General features: G+C 38.4%; 1 protein-coding gene across 1 annotated transcript in view; it reads left to right on the plus strand.

Annotated features, from left to right (window-relative positions):
- The window catches only part of PARD3B (par-3 family cell polarity regulator beta), a 427,904-nt gene that overhangs the window by 245,715 nt on the left and 163,806 nt on the right, over positions 1-18,383 (plus strand). Inside the window, exon 16 of the mRNA XM_059820147.1 lies at positions 2,963-3,007. Coding sequence (XP_059676130.1) covers positions 2,963-3,007 — 45 coding nt within the window. The remainder of the gene's footprint in view (positions 1-2,962; positions 3,008-18,383) is intronic.

Here is an 18,383-nt window from a genome sequence, read left to right on the forward strand (position 1 = left end):
ACATTAATAACTTCATGAACTAACATCCCCTGGAGTTTCAGGGACATTTTCAAATGTGAAGTATTTATTTGATTTACAAGGTAAGGAGAAGTTTCTTCTTGTTTGTGAATGTATTTATTCCCTTGCATTTATCCTTCTGAGATTTTTGTTTGAGTTTTGTGTTTACAGTCTCCAAATTAGGTGGTTTCATTTTTTTGAAATGTTTTGCTTTTAACAATTCTAGCTCAAGAATACATAGTATTTTTAGTGTCCTCATAAAAATAGTTACAGTTAAAATTTTGTTATAAATGTTTTCCTGATACATTCCAGTCTGGCACTGCACACTCCCAAGTGTGATCCTCTTGAGCTGAAATTTTTCATAGTTAGTTGCAATGTAATTACTTTTTGGTGTTGCAATATAAAAATAATTAGAATTTTTTTTTTACTTGAGTTTTAAGAGTAGACAGTATTTTTTCCCTGTTTAAAATCTTTCAGGTGCCTTTCTGCAAAGGTAGGCCAACACTAGTAGAATTTTAGAAAAGAAATTCCACTTAGCTCTTGCTTTTTTTAAAAGCCAAGGAAGATAACCGGAGAAATGCTATTTTTGTCATAACTGAATGATTGCATGAATTTTTACCATCATGCAGAGCGGTGTTTTCAAATGTTATTTCGTGGAACAGGACATCTTAAATACTTCCTAAATGAAATCTTCAGTTAAGAAGTTTTCAACTTTGGCATACAAAGTATTTATCTCCCGTTAGCCTTTTCCTTCTTTTCTGTCATCTTCTCCTTGTTCCCAGAGGAAACAAGGGAAGGAACAGGATTCTCATCCAATGGATTTGTCTGTGCCACGTCTGTTCAGTCTAATGAAAGATGGCCAGCCCAGAAGTCACTGCCTAAGCGTAATATCCTATGAAATGAAAATTACCCTATGGAGGGCCGCAGATACTTTGCTCAAACTTTGATATGAAACTTCAATTTTTGCATTTCCCAATTTTTGTGTGTGTGTGTGCTTAAACTCATAATGCTAACCTTCTATTCTGGTAAGATTATTTTTCATTTTCTAATAATTTTATTCTTTTTTCCCTCCAGTATTAAAATCTAATTTTTATGCGTGAAGCTGGTGTGTAAAGTATGATTAAGTTAAATGGATTTATCCCTTTTAATAATGTAAAACTTAGTTTCAGGCAAACCAAGTTACCAGCAAAGTTTTAAAAAATTGCTGTGAACCTTGGTATCTATTTTTTTAAAGCTCCTATGTACTGTAACATAACCTACTCCAAGTAATTATCATACATTATAGTGGTTGCCATTAGTGACTGCTATAATTAAGGTTGCAAATCAGTTTCCATTATAATCCCTTGTTTTCACACAATCATAACTTCTCAAAACACTAACCTTTGGGACTAAAGTTTTCCACAGTTGTTCTGCTTAGAGGTGAATTTGTGGGGACGGAGGAGGAAAAGGAGTTTCGGCTGTCCTTATAGCAAATCCTTGTCCAGTCATTTTGCATTACAGGATCAAACTGCTTATCAAGGGGCTAAATAGTTATAATTTCCAGGGACTAGAAAAACCTAGAAGAAAGGTTAAAGGACAAGGAACTGCCTTAAATTTTGGTTGCACTTCTAATTTTGACTAGCCCCACTGCTATTTTGTTTTGCAGCATCTCTGCGTAATGCTGCAAACAGTATTAGTCTTACCTTATTAGCATCTATGTCCCACAACAAAACTGCACTATGTCAGTTTTACTGATAATCAGATGACAAAGGTGGAGAAGAGAGAAAATAGTCAGTTGTGAATTCGTGGTTCCAGTTGTGAATCCCAGTCTTGAATCTGATGCTGTTTTTTTGGGGGGAAAAGCTTCCCTAAAAGTGAAGTGAGGCGGTAATATAAGAAAACACTTACTGTGATTATTTTCCCAGTAGTAGCTGCTAAATGTCAATAAGTACTGCACTGCTCTTTCCTGGGTAGAAAATAGCACATTCCTGTAACACTGCAGATAACCCTGTATGTAAACTTTTTATGGTGACCACTATGCAAAGCTTGCGTAAGTTCCCATTTATAGTATTGTTGGTATAACTTGACAATTTATTTTATCGTATAAAGAGATCACGTTTTAAGGCATAATACAAGGGAGTGCTTGGGCAGGCAGGGTTGAAGGATAAGCTTTCAATCCTAACATTCATTTCCTGTGCTTGTTTTATCATCCCTAACATTACATTAGCACCATTTCTTTGCATAGAATTCATTTTAAGAAATGGTGACTGGTTCTTCCCCTCAGCCCTCTGGGAGAGTGTTTTAATTAGTTTCTTGAGATATATGATAATAAACTGAAGTACAGTTACTGAACAAAAATTACAATTTTGTTACGTTTAGAATTTGCTCCTTCACTAGTCTGTCTGCAAACTGTTGCTACTGTAAACATATTTCTTTACAAGATGTTGTGAAATACTACAAAGGTATGGTTTACAGATAAAATAAAATAAATCACAACGTGGAAAAAAGCGTAAGCCTTCCAAAAGATCAGTTTTTGGGAGACCTCATTGTCTGCAGAGGGTCCCATGAGTCAGTGAGAGGTCTTGCAGATGGGAAGGTTTGCACATCTGGATCCTTTTTACCAGTTGAGGTCTTTGATCTGAAAATGTTACAACTCTCCTATGCCCTGTGATTTGTCTGGCAAGATGAGTTATTTACAAATGCAGTTGCTCTTCTGACAACTTACTTTTGACTCTGTAGGTGCTGGGGTCCTGATCTGTAACCACAAGGACTGCTGGTAGTTCTTTTATTGGTTTCAGTGGGCTTTGATTCAGATATTTGGACTTTGAAGCACCCTGGGTGGATTAGGTTAAAAAAAGGCTTTTTACAAACAATTATAATTTAAAGATTTAGGGTGCTATGTGTCTGAAATAATTTGGCAGTGTTTCAAAGGCTTATGAATTTAAATAAGTTTCTGACCTTTGTGTCTTTTCTTTTATTCCTCCAGTGGCAGATGAAAGCAAAGTTGGTTTGTTGGCCGGACACAAATCGGGTAAGCTGTTCTCCTATTTTGGAGGTAAAGTCAGCAACTTGAAAGTAGTATGGGCAGTAAATGGAAATAGCTTACAGAAACTGTGGTGACTAAAAGGGTCACAATAAATTAAGGCATTAATTGTATGCACTCACTCGAAGTTGTGCAACTATGAATTAGGGATTGTTCTTTGCCAGGCAGTGTATGTAGCTGAGTCATTTGCAGGAAGAGCTGTAACTTTTTTTTTTTCAGTGCAGGTGTTGTAAACTTGAAGAAGATGCCCTTTCAAATAAGGGCAAGTGCATTGTGGTGAGACTTAAACAATATACATTTTGAAAAATATAAATATTTCTTGCTTTTTCTCTTTGCTCTAAGTTCCACTTCCATTAACAGGAATATTGAAGATAACATTAAAAAAATTTCTACTGATTAAAAGAAAGAATATCAAAGCTTTTCCTTTCATTGTGCTTGTGCAGTAGAAATAATTTTTTTTTCTTAAACTTTTTAGGCCATAGTAAGAAAAAAAATCAGTCCATACTGCTGTCATTACTCTACCTATTTATTAAATAAGTTCCACAAACCACACCATGGTACTGTACAACTTGCAGTTCTTGTATTATAAGAACTTTAAAGGAAATGTCACATAAGATTGTAATTTTTCACAAGCCTTGGATAAGCTGACATAAGAAACCTTAAACTTTCTAGAAAACTCAAGTCATACAGCAATCTCTTCTGATGTTAAAAAACCCTGAAGTTTCAGGCTGCCCCTTTGTAGTGGGATTGCACGTTGCCTTTTTCCACTCCTTTGATAGAACTAGAAAGCTGAATTCATGCAAAGGAAGGTCAGCTACAAGATTCCTGATTGTTTATGGTATTCCTTATCTGTACAACTGGATTGTCCTTCTTTACTTCTCTGGTGTGGATTTTCCTTATCTGAAGACCTTTTCCTGAACTTAGTAGACAAATTCTTTTTAAATTTTTCTGGCGTCTTTCCCAAGTCTGTGAACTTCTTGGATTCTCTTTCTGAATCAAGGGGTAGTTCATATGTCTTGTAACATTATCAATCCTGGGGAGAAAAAATTCTTTCAACTTTCTGTTTTGGGAATGTGAAAGCTTCAAAGAAATGATCTTGTCAACTTGAAGAAGCTAGGGGTGTTGCCCTTGAGTTTTTTCCTGTGCGGAAAAATTACTACAAACGTTGCAACATCATGCAGTTTTCTAAAGATCAGTGGAATTCACTGCTATCAAAGAATATTGGAAGGAAACCTGGTGAGATCATAACTCTTTGGCAATCTGTTGTTATAGATACATTAAGCTTTATAATATCACTTTTGGCAGCATTTGATCTTTCTTCTGCACACTTCTCCAGATTGTTGAAAACCATGGCTTCGAAAATTTTTCTATTTGAAGACACCTATGAATTTTATATGAAAATGTGGACCCAAGCTTATTGATGAACCTCGGCTTGTTTGCTTTATTTATCCTTCATAGACCTCTTACACATACCTAAGATCTTTTGTCCTAGATAAAAATCAGTGATAAACAGATCGCCTAAGGAATAGATACAAAGATCCTATAGGTTGTTTCTTTCTTTCCCCTTCAGAATAAAAGGAGCTAACTAACTTCTGAGAAGGTTGGAATGTAAATGATTTTTCTTGGTTCTGTCCATTTTAAATACCGTTCAATTACTGTTGAAAAATGTTTTTCCCCTCCGTATGTTCCATTTTGTAACCCTTCATAAAGAGAAATCAAGCAGCAGTTTCAGTTTTCTCCTTGTTAGATTCAGATGTTTATTTTAAAGGTTTGTTCAAGAACATGGCGTTCTTTTCTCTGGTCCCTTTTTACTGTATGCTTTTTGGAATTATGTATCATGTACGCATCTTGCTGGCATTCAGTCACATCACAGAACTTTTGTTTTAATGTTGTTCATTGTGCTACCTTTTTTAAGAACACACTAAGGGAGACATTGCAGCTTCTTGTGTCAAATGAAGAGTTTCCATCCTATTCCAGACTTCAGGAAATTAAACATATTTCTCTACAGAATTAATTATCACCTACTAACAATCAATGCAATTATCCCTTCTCTCCTTCAGCATGACTCGTTCTATGAAATACGCAGTTGAGTAATTCTCTCTAGGGAAATATCCTTTCTATTCCTTCTGGGGCAGTGGCTCTTCAACCATTTAGTCTCAGCTTTTGGTATAGCTACTGTATCCCTCGCATATTACATGTTACTGAGCAGCAGCAGGCGTTACAAGCATGTATTCATTTCAAAAAAACATTATCACAATTCTGCAGAAGACCAAGGCATTAGAAGGATCTGTAGCTGTAGCCCCATCTTTCTGTCTTTTTATATATTGCACCCACAAACAGCAGTTTTACTTTTTTTTTTCCCTTAAAAAGTAGATTTGTGTTTTAGAAGCATGTTTGGACACATCCTGAGCTTTAAGCATATTCTGTGGGAAGATGGCTGGAGACGTGTTCCTGTATTTCACCCTTGCAGAAATGCATCTGTGAATACTAATTCTTGTCGCTGGCCTGTCTTTCATCCTGCTGGATGGAAGTCTCCTGCACTGCTTACAGGTGTTCTTAGTGTTGCAAAAGTTTTCCACAATACCATTGGCAAAAGCACTGAAGTGCAGTATTGATGCAGCCTACTTGGCCCTTTCTGGAAAAGACCAGAGTTCACAGTGTGTGTGTGTGTCTAAGGCATCTTCTCTGAATCCTCTAAGGAGGATTTTGTCCTCTGTAAGCTTCCTGTGTGCTCAGCAATGGTGTGTCCGCAGTCCCTAAACTCAATTCCAGCAATGAGAATGAGAAGCAGACAAGTGGTACCTCTATCATAAAGCAGAGAAGATCCCTGAAAATTCACAAAGATGAAAAATCAGCAAACTTCAGCTCAGTTTTTCATGAACTCTTAGCTTTTTAGAAAAGTGATTCCAGGACAGCTAGGAGGATACCCTTCATAAGGAAAGACAAGACTGTTGTACATCAAATATAACCTGATTTATATCAAATACTGAAATCGAGTACTAAATTCTTTGCAGCTGTTTTTATTTTTTCTGAAATTCTTTTTTTGTGTTCTGATTTACTGCTTAGAACACTTTTAGTATGTATTGACTGTCTGCTGAGGTCTCTGCTGACACAGCTCTTTCAGATGATGCAGTGCTGGAGAAAAGCTGATGAGTCTTTCTTAAGAGCTCTGACATATTAATTAGTGAAATGGGCAATAAAGCTTTCCTATTTTTATTTTAATGTCACTAGACCATGCTTTTGGCTGGGGTTATGTTTTGAGACAGTTTGAGACAAGATGAGTTGAAGATCTTAATTTCTTGCCGGCTGCTATATGAGGAACATGTGACTTGGGCTATGGATTAGTACCAGCAAGATTGAATGATAGAAGGGTAGCTTTCTTACCGAGCTGAATTTGAATTAATGCTATATGGCAAGAGATAGGGTTAGGACTTGAGTAGGAAAAGGCCCATTGGGGTAGTTTGAAGGTTGCTTCTGGTCAAGTTCTGCCCCTTACTGTTAATTTTGCTGACAGTGTGGTTACCAGGTTACTGTTCAGCCTGTGGGTTGGATTCTGGGAAAGAAGGCTTGAAGAGGTAGGTGTACGGCTAAATCCTGCAAGGTCAGGACTTTGATGAGGTCTGAGCGCCAACACATCTGGTAGATGTCCAGTCTGTACTGCTTTGTATATGGGTAACTGAGTTGTGGTTTAACAGGGACTCAGATTGGGACTGGAGATAGTTTGCAATAAGATAGGTTAAAGGTCTCACTGTATCTCTGCATCCTTTAATGCCATTTATTTAATGCATTAAATAAATTTTACTGAGGTTTTGTTAAGCCTAGAATGAGGTTATGCTTTAGGACACAGGAGTGGTTGAAAAGTTAGGCTTATTGGTAGATTTTATATGACCCACTGGAACAGGGGTATGGGAAGTGCAACAGAGTGAGCTTCATCGTTACCTTCAGGAAAGGCTTTCCAGCCTGTTGCGAAAGCCATGGTTGCATTGGTAGGTGAAATAAGTCTATGAGATGCTAAGGTTGCATCTATACAAGTGTAAGCTGAATGTCCCCTTAGGCTTCAAAGTTGAGTGGCACAGGATGATCCCCATATGTGCTCTGAGCGTCTACTGTAAGATGGCTTCGGGTTGCCTCTGGAAGCTGTACCTGGTGTATCCTAACTCCTGAACCATTTCTAGGAAGTGTTTGTGAGAGCAGAAGAGCTGTTAGAACGCTTTTATAGTGTAGAAGATTACATTCTAGTAAACTCAGGTGTGCCCAGCCACTGCTAAATTTGCGAATATAAACGTAACCTGTGATTTTTAAGAACACCAGCTTAGTTTTTTACAGGGACAAAATAGGGTCTGGTGCAGGCAGAATCCAACGTGTTAAAGTTTGTTCTGGTAAAAGTGTGAATAATGGCTAGACTAACTTATTGCTGCAATTTGAGTTCAGATTTGGAAGGGCAGACAGAACTGGAGAATGTGGGGTTTTGGGGTTTTTTAACTGGCAGAATTGTGCAAAGGTTGAACTGTTGGAACACCAGCAAAATCCAGTGGTTTATGCATGCTTATGTAGCACAAAAGGCTTTCTTTTAATCAAGGATTTTGCTGGGGGTTACTAGTGGGGTTAGGAAGGACTACAGAAAGCTTAGTGGATACTGCTAGGCTTGTTTGAGACCGGTGGCATAGTAGCAAGTTTGGCTTCTGTTTTGCTTTTGATTTGCAGGTAGCACAATTATGTCGAAGAGGTGCGTAGGGAAGTGGTGTTCTCCTTTCCTCATGCCAGATCTCATAATTTTATTAAACAAGCCTTCTTGCTGCTACAGATGTCATTAAAGCTGAGCTTTTCAAAGGGGGCATTGGGTTTAGTATTGCGTTCATAAGGATTTATATAGTAACTAGATCCACAGTAGAAAAGACACATGTGAATGGCTGAGCTGCCTGGCATATGCAAGTGAAGTGCCTGTCCAAACAAGGACCTTACCACTATCTAACTGAAAGCATTTGGCATATAGAATCTTGACGCTTGTCTTTGGATTTGTGAGAGGAGAAAAAGGTTAATTTTAGTTCATTTTATTTCTCTTTGATAATGAGTGTAATACTTGGCTACGTCAATGATTCTTGCAAGTGTGAAAAGGAATTGCCTACTTTGCAGACTGCAGTATACCTTAGTAATACCGATGTAGCCTAATCTATATATCTTGGCTTGGGTGCTGGAGGCAAGCAAACTGTGGCAGCGCTGGAAGATGTGCAGTGTGATTTTTTTTTTTTTTTTTTTTTTTTTTTTCCCTTAGTTTAGCCAGTGTGGTGCTTGGTGCTATTTCAGTTTGACTGACACAAAACCAAATGCAAGTATCTTTCTGTGGTGCTTCAGTACACCATATTACCCATAACCCATGCCTCTAAGCTTTGAATTGTTAAGCTATGGGTTAAGTTTGATGCTTTATTGCTGGGAATATTTTTGCAAGATTTTCATTCTTTTACTGTACCTTCACTTTGGGCTTCTCGCTGGATGATTCTGCAGTGGTGGTGGTGTTACTATCAACTTTGATTATGATTCTCCACTGTTCCTTTGACCATATAGCTCCAAATAAATTGTCATTTGAGAATCTGTATCGACTCATGGAGCCAAGAAACAAAAAAATAAGATTCCTTTTTCCTGCAGGTCACTTACGGAGTTAATGTTTTCTTCTATGTCTGGTAAGGTCTAAAGTCAAAGATGTTATATTGATTCTATTATATTGTTGGGGGTTTATAAGGATTTCTAGTCCAAAAGTTAAAATGCTTAGCTTTCATTTGAATCTCTGCCTACTGTTTTTTGAAGATAAGAAAAAAACCCTACAGCTTGTCTAGTGCGACTAGGATGATACATTAATTTATTTAGTACTCTATGCCGGTATGGCATTACTACCTCTTTTTTAGTGGACTTTATTTTTTAAGGTTTTTTTCTGTAACATTTATAATAGTTTCCATGTTATAGATTGTTCTACATTGGTTAGAGCTGAGAGCAGTGGAGGGGCTTATTTAATACTGCCTAGTTGCACAAGAACCAAAACTATGCTGTGACCAAGCCTATGGGACAGGACAGCACAGCACAATACTAAACTGCTGGGCTGCAGGATTTTTCATGTCTTAATGGTCAAAGTCTGGAATTCTGTAGGAATAAATCCCGAGCCTCCAACTTACATGAGCTGACTCTTAAGAATTAGTGTTGAAAAAAAAATGCTTTTTTAATTTCATCTCGTATTTAGACTGCTGAATATAAAGTATGAATGTTTAGTTGGAAAAACTTTCATTTGTCTGTTGGAACGTCATGTATTTTAACCTGTCAGAGATAGGAAAGCATATTGAAACAAAACGAAAACAAAATTAGAGCTCTTGTCAAGTTCTGATGGGGTTTTTTGAGTGAGAGAAGCTCAAACTGGACATTCCAGATACTGATTATTTTTAAGAGGCTATTAAAAATGGGACTGATACAGCAATCCCTCTCTTCCCCCCCCCTTCCCCACTATCAAATTGTATGTATTTCTGTAGGAAAAGGAAGGCTGGACACTTATCAGTTCCTCTGCTTCAGACAATTATTCTAAATTAACAGAACTTGCTGTATTGTTGAATTTGCGTGAAAAGCAGTTTGTTGGCCAAAATCTCTTCTGAATACAAGGCTGGCTGTATTTACAGTCCCCCTTGCTTGCCAGGCCTATGTGGTTGATAAACAGCTCTCACGGATAACTAGTTAGGTGGTTCTCCTCTATGGAGGGAAACCAGCTCTCATTCTTACTCTGAGAAGAATCATTTTATGCCCCCAGTAACTCACCAGCTGTAACTATTCCTTTGACAGCTTTTTTTCCTTGTTTTTGAAGACTTTATTAGCTGTGTGATGATTGTTGTGACCCCTTTTTTGTTAGGCCCTGATGATAAAAACCCTCACTTGAGGGTGTGGTTTGATGTTACAATGTTCATCTAAAAGCTTGCTGCTGCGGAAAGAGGCAGTCTTAGTCACCGTACCTCCTACCTGCAGCTGCCTGGTTCCCATTACTTCTTTTATTCCAGTCCCACAGCTTAGCTGGTGAGATGGTTGAGAGAGCTAAACCAGCCAAAAACTAAAACAAGAAAGAAGTGAATAGTGCTGTGCTTATCTCCTTGAACCACTCCTTTGAGAGAGACAAGCTTGCATGCCAGTAGAAGGGAAACTCGGCAAGTGGATGAACGTGAGAACTGTGGCTTTCAGAGGTAGCTGTCTATTAAATCACCTTATCTGGCATGTCAAACCATATCCTTATTAAATTCAAATGCCAAATTTACATTGATTTTTTTTAAAATTTTTTTTAAAGACTGTTTTACTTTCTATGGATAAAATTACTTTCCCAGTGGCAGGAGCAGGGAATAAAAAAATGGCAATAAACCTCTGCAAACTGAAGAAGAGCATTCCTGCTGCCTCATCCTTGAATTTGCAAGAATCTTTTCTTAAATCACTTATTCACTTTGATTTTATGAATTCTTTGTATTCTGTGACTGACAATGTGCGTTGTATTAGAGTGTGGCAGAGCAGTACTCATTGATCTTTCTTTAAACTACGGTCATTAAAGTTAATAGATCTGATCTGCTGAGAACAATAACAAACTTGCAGGAGAAACCCGTTTACCTCAATGTTCTTGTATGAGATTTAGGATCTAGAGCAGAGCTGAACGTAGACCAATGCAGCACAGATGCAAATTGAAGGGTCTGTGATTAAGGTTTTATAGCATAGCATAGCTGATTTAATGTTTTCCTGTCTCCTGAAGAGGATCCCGTGATACCCTTGTATTCTTAAATGCCTAGCCCCATGTTTCTGCCCCCTTTCTCTCTATGCCAGCATTATTATTCTTACAATTTTGTGATGAGCTGTGGTGGGGAGCTAATCTAGCAGAAAAAATACTTCTACAAAAGAGAATAGTATTCTTCTGGTTTAGCGAAGGGAGCAAGGAAAAGGAAGTTTAGGAGAAGAGAAGAATGATTTTGTAACTGAGAGTTTTTGATCCTGGGATCAGCCTGAGCTGAAGGAAGTTGACTGTGGTGGAGGGGTATCTGAGGGAGAAAGCATAGATGAAAAGAAGATTTGCAGATCTTCAGAGATGTCTTTGTGCTGAAAGAAAGGATGTGGGGGAGCAAGTTGGAGTCTCTATTTCTTGTCCTGAAGACTAAACTGAAAGTGAGTTTCTGAGAGGTTTGTTTAATGGCCAGTGAAACTTGGTTTTGTGTATTTTTGACTGTGTGATGTTACTTGCGGTTAAAGGACTACGACTATCTTTTAGCTCTGTTTGGGCTGCTACGCTCAGGGTCTGGTCCTGTCCTAAGGAGTGAGAGAAGATTGAGCAGTCCTTGGGAGCAGCTGAGTCTGACAAGCGGGGAGAAGCTTTTTTAAGTGCCAGATGGAGTGAATAGGCAGCTCAGACAGAAAGGAGGACAATTTTCCTTAACCACAGGGACTGGGTAGGGTTTCTTTTAATCCAGCTGATCACAGAAAGCTGCTGAACCAGAGAACAAATGACCCTGTAAAAGCGTAAGTTGAGCAGAAGCTTTTATTTCACTCTGTCTCACCCAACAAATGTAAATTTTCTGTACTACAAAAGTGTAGTAAAACAACCATAGTTTCAACAGCAAAGCCCTTTCCATGTTCCCACTTTAAAAAGGAAGCTTGTGCCCTGGAAGTGTACTGAAGATGGATATTTCAATTCGACCCCCATGAAAGAAGAGTTCCTGCAGATAGGAACTATACAGAGTTCTCCTGTGACTTGCATAGCTAGGGAAATGCCTGCTAAAGCTGTGACATAAAGTTTATCAGAGCAAGATGCTGGAGAGTGATTCTGGGTGTCAGGAAGGCCTCAATTTTACGTGTGGGTAAACTTGGAGTGGGAAGTCTGCATGGCAGTAATGATGGCCTTTTCTCAGAGAAGGCCTGGTCTGGCAGATATCCAAACTGTAGTCTTCAAAAATAAACAATAGAGGTGAAAGATTTACTACTTTTCCATCACATCTCAGCAATATGGGAATTATGCATTACACAGTATGAATTGTTGGCATCCAGGTATTGCAAACCAACAGCCTTTTCCTTGGGGAGTATTCTTCACTTCAGGAGCAGAGAAAGGGGCAGGAACTTTGTTTAATATGACCTGGGAAATTTCATGCTCAGCAGTTACTACCCAGTGTTACAGCTCCCTTATGATACAGAAGTGGGAGAAGTGACTAGGAAGAAAAAAAAAAACCCAACATACAGTAATTTTTTCCAGACAAGACACTCATACATTCATACTTCTTCTACCTCCTTTTTTTTCCCTCTTCAATTTCCTGAAGTGATTCTGGGCATATTGTTATATTAACTGAGGCTTGTGGGGGGTGTTTTGATGTTCACACTTCATATTTGCAATTTCTCCCCCTGGTCAGTATTGCTGAATATTGTTCTGTGCAGAATTCAGTGAAGCAACTTAAGAGAGTATTAAAAACCCCAGAATGTTTAAGTAGTATGAAATGAAGTGCAGGCTTTTAATAGTTGTAATGAATGCATCCACTTACCGTAAGGCCTGCTGGTATTTGAAATAAGTGGTCATTGTCTGTGTCAGCTTGCAGTGGACTGAAGGAGAGGCATGCCTGCAAAAGTCTGTATCTGTTGCATGCTGAAATACTCTCTGGAGTAAATGGTACAGTGCTGGCATGAGTTATCAGTTGTAGGCTGTTTGCGGCACGCATTCTCTTCCTGAGACCTGGTGATACTTTTCCGTATGACTGTCTGTGCTGAGCCTGCCACATTTCATGTCTTTGCTGAAAGTTTCTGCTTTGAGTTGGAGCTTCCTGCTGCCTCATATTCCAGGTGGTTTCTGGCTTGAGGGTAGGAGAGCTTGTAAATATGGTGGATGTGTCTATATGAGGAATGCTATATCAGGCAGAAATAAAGCTTTCTCTGAAAGCAGAAGCAGTGTAACTGTGTTAGTGGAGATTTTCACACAGGATAATAGATACTGCAGTTCTGCAGAAGTGGTTATTAGGACTGGAGATCTGGGCATCTCTGGATCCTGGGATATCATGCCCAGTAAGAATCGTTACTAAATTTGGAGTGATTGGAGATGGCAAAATGTTAAACAACAAGAAAGCTGACATTAACCTTAATCAAAGAATAAGAAACAGTAAGTTTGAAGTTCAAAGAATATAAAGAATTTGGTGTGCTTTTTAATTGAAACTGGAGATTCAAAGTAAGGCCCAGCAGCCAGCAAAGCAAGTTTAATGTTTAAAATCCTGGGGACCTCTTGCTGTATGTTGATCTTTAAATCAGAGGGCCTCTGTGGCGATGGTGCTTGAACAGATGGCTCATGAAAGTGCCAGCAGTAAGCTGGTTTCCTTCATGGAACTCCCCCCCGGCCCTAAGAAGAAAGCTGAAAACAGCAAGTGGATCCATCAGGTCTCCTGCATTTCTAGGGCCTTGTAAGGCTCTTCAGTCATCAGGCCTTAGCTGCTGACAGCCAGACCGCATCCGTTTCAGAAAGCAAAATTAGTTGCCTCAGACTGCATCTTCTGTAATTGAGGAGAAAGTGCCGATGTGATTCTAACACCCCTGGGTAACGTTTACCACCTTCTGCAGTTAGAACTGGAGTCACAGTCTTCCTGCCAGTCTTTTCTCTGCCTGTTGGTTTCGTATTCCTTCAGGCAGTATCTGCGCATTTTTCAAGCTTTGTGGTGAATGATCTGCAGATGCTCGGGAAAGACCTTCAGAGGACTAGGTACTGAAAAGTTGGCTGTGATCAGTGTTGGCAGCTACTGTGGTTCTTTTAGTTGCTTGTTGTGACCAAAGAGACCAACAGCCACTGCCGAATGCCTCGTTTTATTAATACTTTCCCCCTAGGACCTGGGTTTTTGCTGGGCATAATATTCAGTGCTGGCAGTGGCTATCCTGAAGTCATTGGTGCCAAGGAGTTAATGAATTTGGAAAACTTCCCAGATAATACATCTGGCCTTCTAACTTACATTTTGGAGTATGAAGTATGAGATGTAGCAAGAGCACTGAACTAAATGAGCTACTGGCTGAAGAGGGGAAGGGGACACTTTCTTCTTTTTTTAAACTAGTCGACTGAAAGTTAAAAATAACATAGCCCCACAGAAGATTTAAGTGTTGTGGTTTTGTTTCAGTTTTTTAATTGTTTTTGGGTTTGTGGAGTTTTTTATTCTCTAATACCGTGTATTTGCCAGTTACGTTACCTTCTGAGGCTTGAATACAGACAGGGAAGCATTTGTAATTCTCCACTTTGGATTATTCTTTTCCTTCATTCTTTATTTTGAAGTCCCATCATGTTGACATGTCAATAAGAAGGATTTTGAAGGTAGCTACCAGTAATTGATATTTCTAGTCTAGCTCACTTCTGGAATAGCATCTTGTACGCTGTTTGCCTTCCATAACATTTGAAATACAGTTTTATTATATAAAATGGGTTGCTGGTGCTATTTATTAATACAAAACTTTGCGTAATAAAAGCTGTACAGAGCAATAGGGTTCAGAAATTAACTTTGAAGAAAAGAATTAGATTGCTATTTGTGCGTCTCATGAAACAGCATTATTTTTAGTGAGTCTTTCAATACAGCAATGCTACTTAGCACTTACCTACACAGCACTCCAAAAGTACCCAGAATATCATCCCTAATTAAGTGTCCTAGGTAAATGCTTTTTTGTGACCTAAGAGCAGAGTGGGAGAGGTGGGGTTTTTTTGTACATATCGGTGGCAACCCAAATGGAAAGCATTTCGTAGAAGAGTAGAAAGCACTTCCTTGAATTACCATCGACTACCAGCAGGTACTGTCCTACCTCAGGCAGTGGCACTATGCTGCGCTTTTGAAATGTATCAGCTTCTCTAGTGTTTACCTTTTTTCTGCCCAGTGTCTTGACAGATGAAATTTCTTACTGGCCTTAATTGAGTCTTGCATGGGTTGATGTAGTTTCCAAGCATTTAGTTTTTGTCTACAAGTAATAAACATAATGATTGATATCTTAACCCTATGTGTGCACAGAAGATACCTATTGACATGAGACCAAGCTTTTTTTATGTTTGTTTAGTTTGTTTTAAAGAAACTTAGATGCTGACTTTTTTTTTCTTTCCCAAGTAATCTGACACCTATACTTGACGCTATTCTAGATCTGATTCCTGCCCCTTTAGTCCCTTCCCTTCTGTTGTAAAAATCCTTTCTTTAATCCTTCCCTCCTCTTCAAGCTGGCTCTTAAATAAAAAAAAAAACCTTTGTGGATTGGATAATCTGTCTGGGAGGGGAGCAAATCTGTGACCTGCAAGCTTCACCTCCAGATTTTCAAGGACATTAGCAGACTTAGCCCAGTTACATCTACTTAATTTTTATTTCACTGCGTTCTTTTGGCCATTCTGGTATTCGTTCATGCAGAGCCTTCTGCCTACTGTTCTGCTTATGGTTTCCCTCTGTCCCCTGTGGCCAGGAGAGCATGCAGGGTATAGTCAGGTCCTGGGGATAGTTGCTTGCACAGCATGTTTCAGTATTAGTGTTTTTTTTCTGGGAGACCATCACTCTCTCCTGTTTACTTGCTTGCTTACTCCTAAGCATTCTGTCTAGTGTGAATAGGGGGCTCGGGGCAGAGCAGGGAGTTCACTGGAGAGAGGCAGACCCTAGTGCTACAATTTGCCCAATTTCAGAATGATGGTTTCCTTAGCGCCATATAGAAGCTAGACCCTGACTCTGCTGCACTGAAAGCTTAAATAGGGATCTGTTCCCTTCCAGTGCTATGGTCAGGACCTGGCAAATAGAACAGAGCTAGAACTTGGCACTAGAAATTTGCATCTGTTATTGAAGAGTGATTGCACTTACAAAGGTTGCAAACAAAAACCTCAGTTAACCTGCTATGGCAGTTTTCAAGCCTTTCTGTGCAGTAGGACCAGAAAAGAGGATCTGGCATTGATTTGTTTGGGTTTTTCATGTAATTACAATTTTTGTTGCTATCTGCAGTTGGCATAAATTCCTGTATTCAAAAAAGGGGTTGGGTTTTTTGGTTGCCAGTTGTAATACTGCTGTTGACAAACAGAGATGTTAGAAATCCAATATAGTATAGTTATTCAGATGCCTCCTGGTTTTTTTATTGCTTTATAATCTGCTCAGATGCTTAATTCTGAAAACAAAATTGTTCGATCGAAGCTTCTAGAGTTTAATTCTTTTTTAGAAAAACAGCACACTGATTTTAAATTTAAAGGTACAAAAAAGAATGAGAATTACATTCAGGACTAAATTTTGTCCACCGTTGCATCAAATAACTCACTGCTTATTATTGAAACATACATCACAAAATAGCCACAAAGAATAATTCTCTGCCTGAGTTTATATTAAAAGAGCAAATACATTAAAAAAAAGAAAGCCTACAGGAGAAAAATTATTTCTTATAATCGTTCTTTTTCTACCATCCTGTAGGAAATACGGGTAAATCATTAAGTCTCAGGAAAAACCTTTGCTCTCTTTTACTCATGGTTTGCTTTTTCTTTTCTCTTTTTATGTATAAAGTATGAGTGTAGTGTGCAGTAGTCACTGTGTTATCACCTGTTAAGTGTCATGTGTGACACATTCCATTACAGATTCTGTGAAACTGCAACCATTTGAAGTAAAACTTTCCATTCAAGTGTCAATTGAAGCGTGGGTTTTATTTGCTTTTTTGACAGAGGTTGTTCTTTTACTGTCTCTAAAATAACTCCGATATTTGTTTTTGTTTAGGAGAGGAAAAGGTGAGAATATATGGCTAGAGGCTGGGAAGACAGCAAGCTAGTGGGGGCAGGAGGGAGCTAGAAGAGTTTTGTAAATAAAATTCTCATAATGTATTTGGGACATAAAGTGAAAGTCTATTACAATGAGTGCATAGAGACAGGTAAGTTAACGATGGACACCTCTGCTGTGACATTCTCCAAGCCTAAGCGCTTTACTTTGCAATGTTAATAGTACTCTTTTAAGGTCATTTTTTGTATATAATTTTAATACACAGTCTGTTGCTTTAATGACTTTAATTAAAAATTCATGAGCCTTTTCAGAAAATCAGGCAGGAAAATGCAAATAAGTATTGCATTTTATTTAGTGTGTAGCAGATACAGCATTACTGTATGTGTAAACAAATAAAAATGTTTCTTTATTAATATAGCAAACTATGTAGAAAGATCCTGCTACTTTCTAAACAACATATGCTTTAAAGAATTGCTTTGACTTCAGGTCGCTAGTGCTGGGCCTAAACCTCTGGATTTGGAATGCTATAGAGTGATAGTATAAAAAGATTAAGCATCTTAGCTATTGTAAATAAAAAGGGGGTTCATGAGTTACAGGGCACAATTGTGAAATCTTAAAGCATTCATTGTCCGAGAGCAAGTACTTAATATTTTATAAAGTCCGATCCCTATATAGACTCTCTGCTGGCCTAGTTTCCCTTTTCCTTTTCTACCTTTCTTCTTCCCTTCATGGAAGAGCCCACAAGTAATCTTTTAAAAATTCTGACCTGAGCACTCACCAGTCAGCACAGTGGTATGCACCTGTGATTAGCTTTACCTATCTTTATATTGTTCCTTCACCCTGCAAGATGCTGAAGCAACAGAGGAAGTACGTGTAGGTAGTGAGTGTTACTAGTGACAAGAGATGTGGCTATGTACTTGACTGCTTCAAGCCAAAATAACGTGTTCAGTTAACTTCTGTTTCATGAGCAAAACCCCAGCTTCCTAACACCGTATACGCAGATCAACACAACCCTCTTTCCATGTTTTCTTGGGTTGTTGGTGGTTTTGGATTTTGGTTTTTTTAGGGGAGCCTTGGCTAGGTTCTTGACACACTTTTTTATGTTTAGTACTTCATTTCAACTGGAGATGCAAGAATCTTCTGATATTCACCTAGAGTAAAAGAAACAGTAAAATGATCAAATGTAGAACGAACTCTGCCCTTGTTGTTTGTTTTGAGCAGGTTTACTTACCTTGCAGGAAGTCCTGCTTATTTCAGTGTTCCTCAAACCTTAGTGACAATAAACGTTTCTGCAACAGTAACTGCTTTCAGACCTACATGACTTGGCATTAAAAGCTCCCCCTCTTTCCTTCTGTCTTGTTACAGTAAATACTTCGTGATCCCAACTGAAAGAAGGGAACCTAGACATTTTTAAGGAAGTTTTTATAGCTAAAGAAGCAGAGGCAGTAATTCTTCTCCCAGTTTAATGATGAGTTACACTTACAGTGTATGAAGAGTCTTCACCTGCACTGTAATTTGCATTAGCAGAACACAGTGCCCATTTTGTTAGTGATTTTTAGAAAATGGAAACCAGGAATGACTGCTCAAGTAAATAGAATCAATAAACAAGAAAAAGGCCAACAATACTAGAACAACTAATACTGAAA

Source organism: Gavia stellata, chromosome 8 (genome assembly GCF_030936135.1).
Source record: "Gavia stellata isolate bGavSte3 chromosome 8, bGavSte3.hap2, whole genome shotgun sequence".
NCBI lineage: Eukaryota > Metazoa > Chordata > Aves > Gaviiformes > Gaviidae > Gavia > Gavia stellata.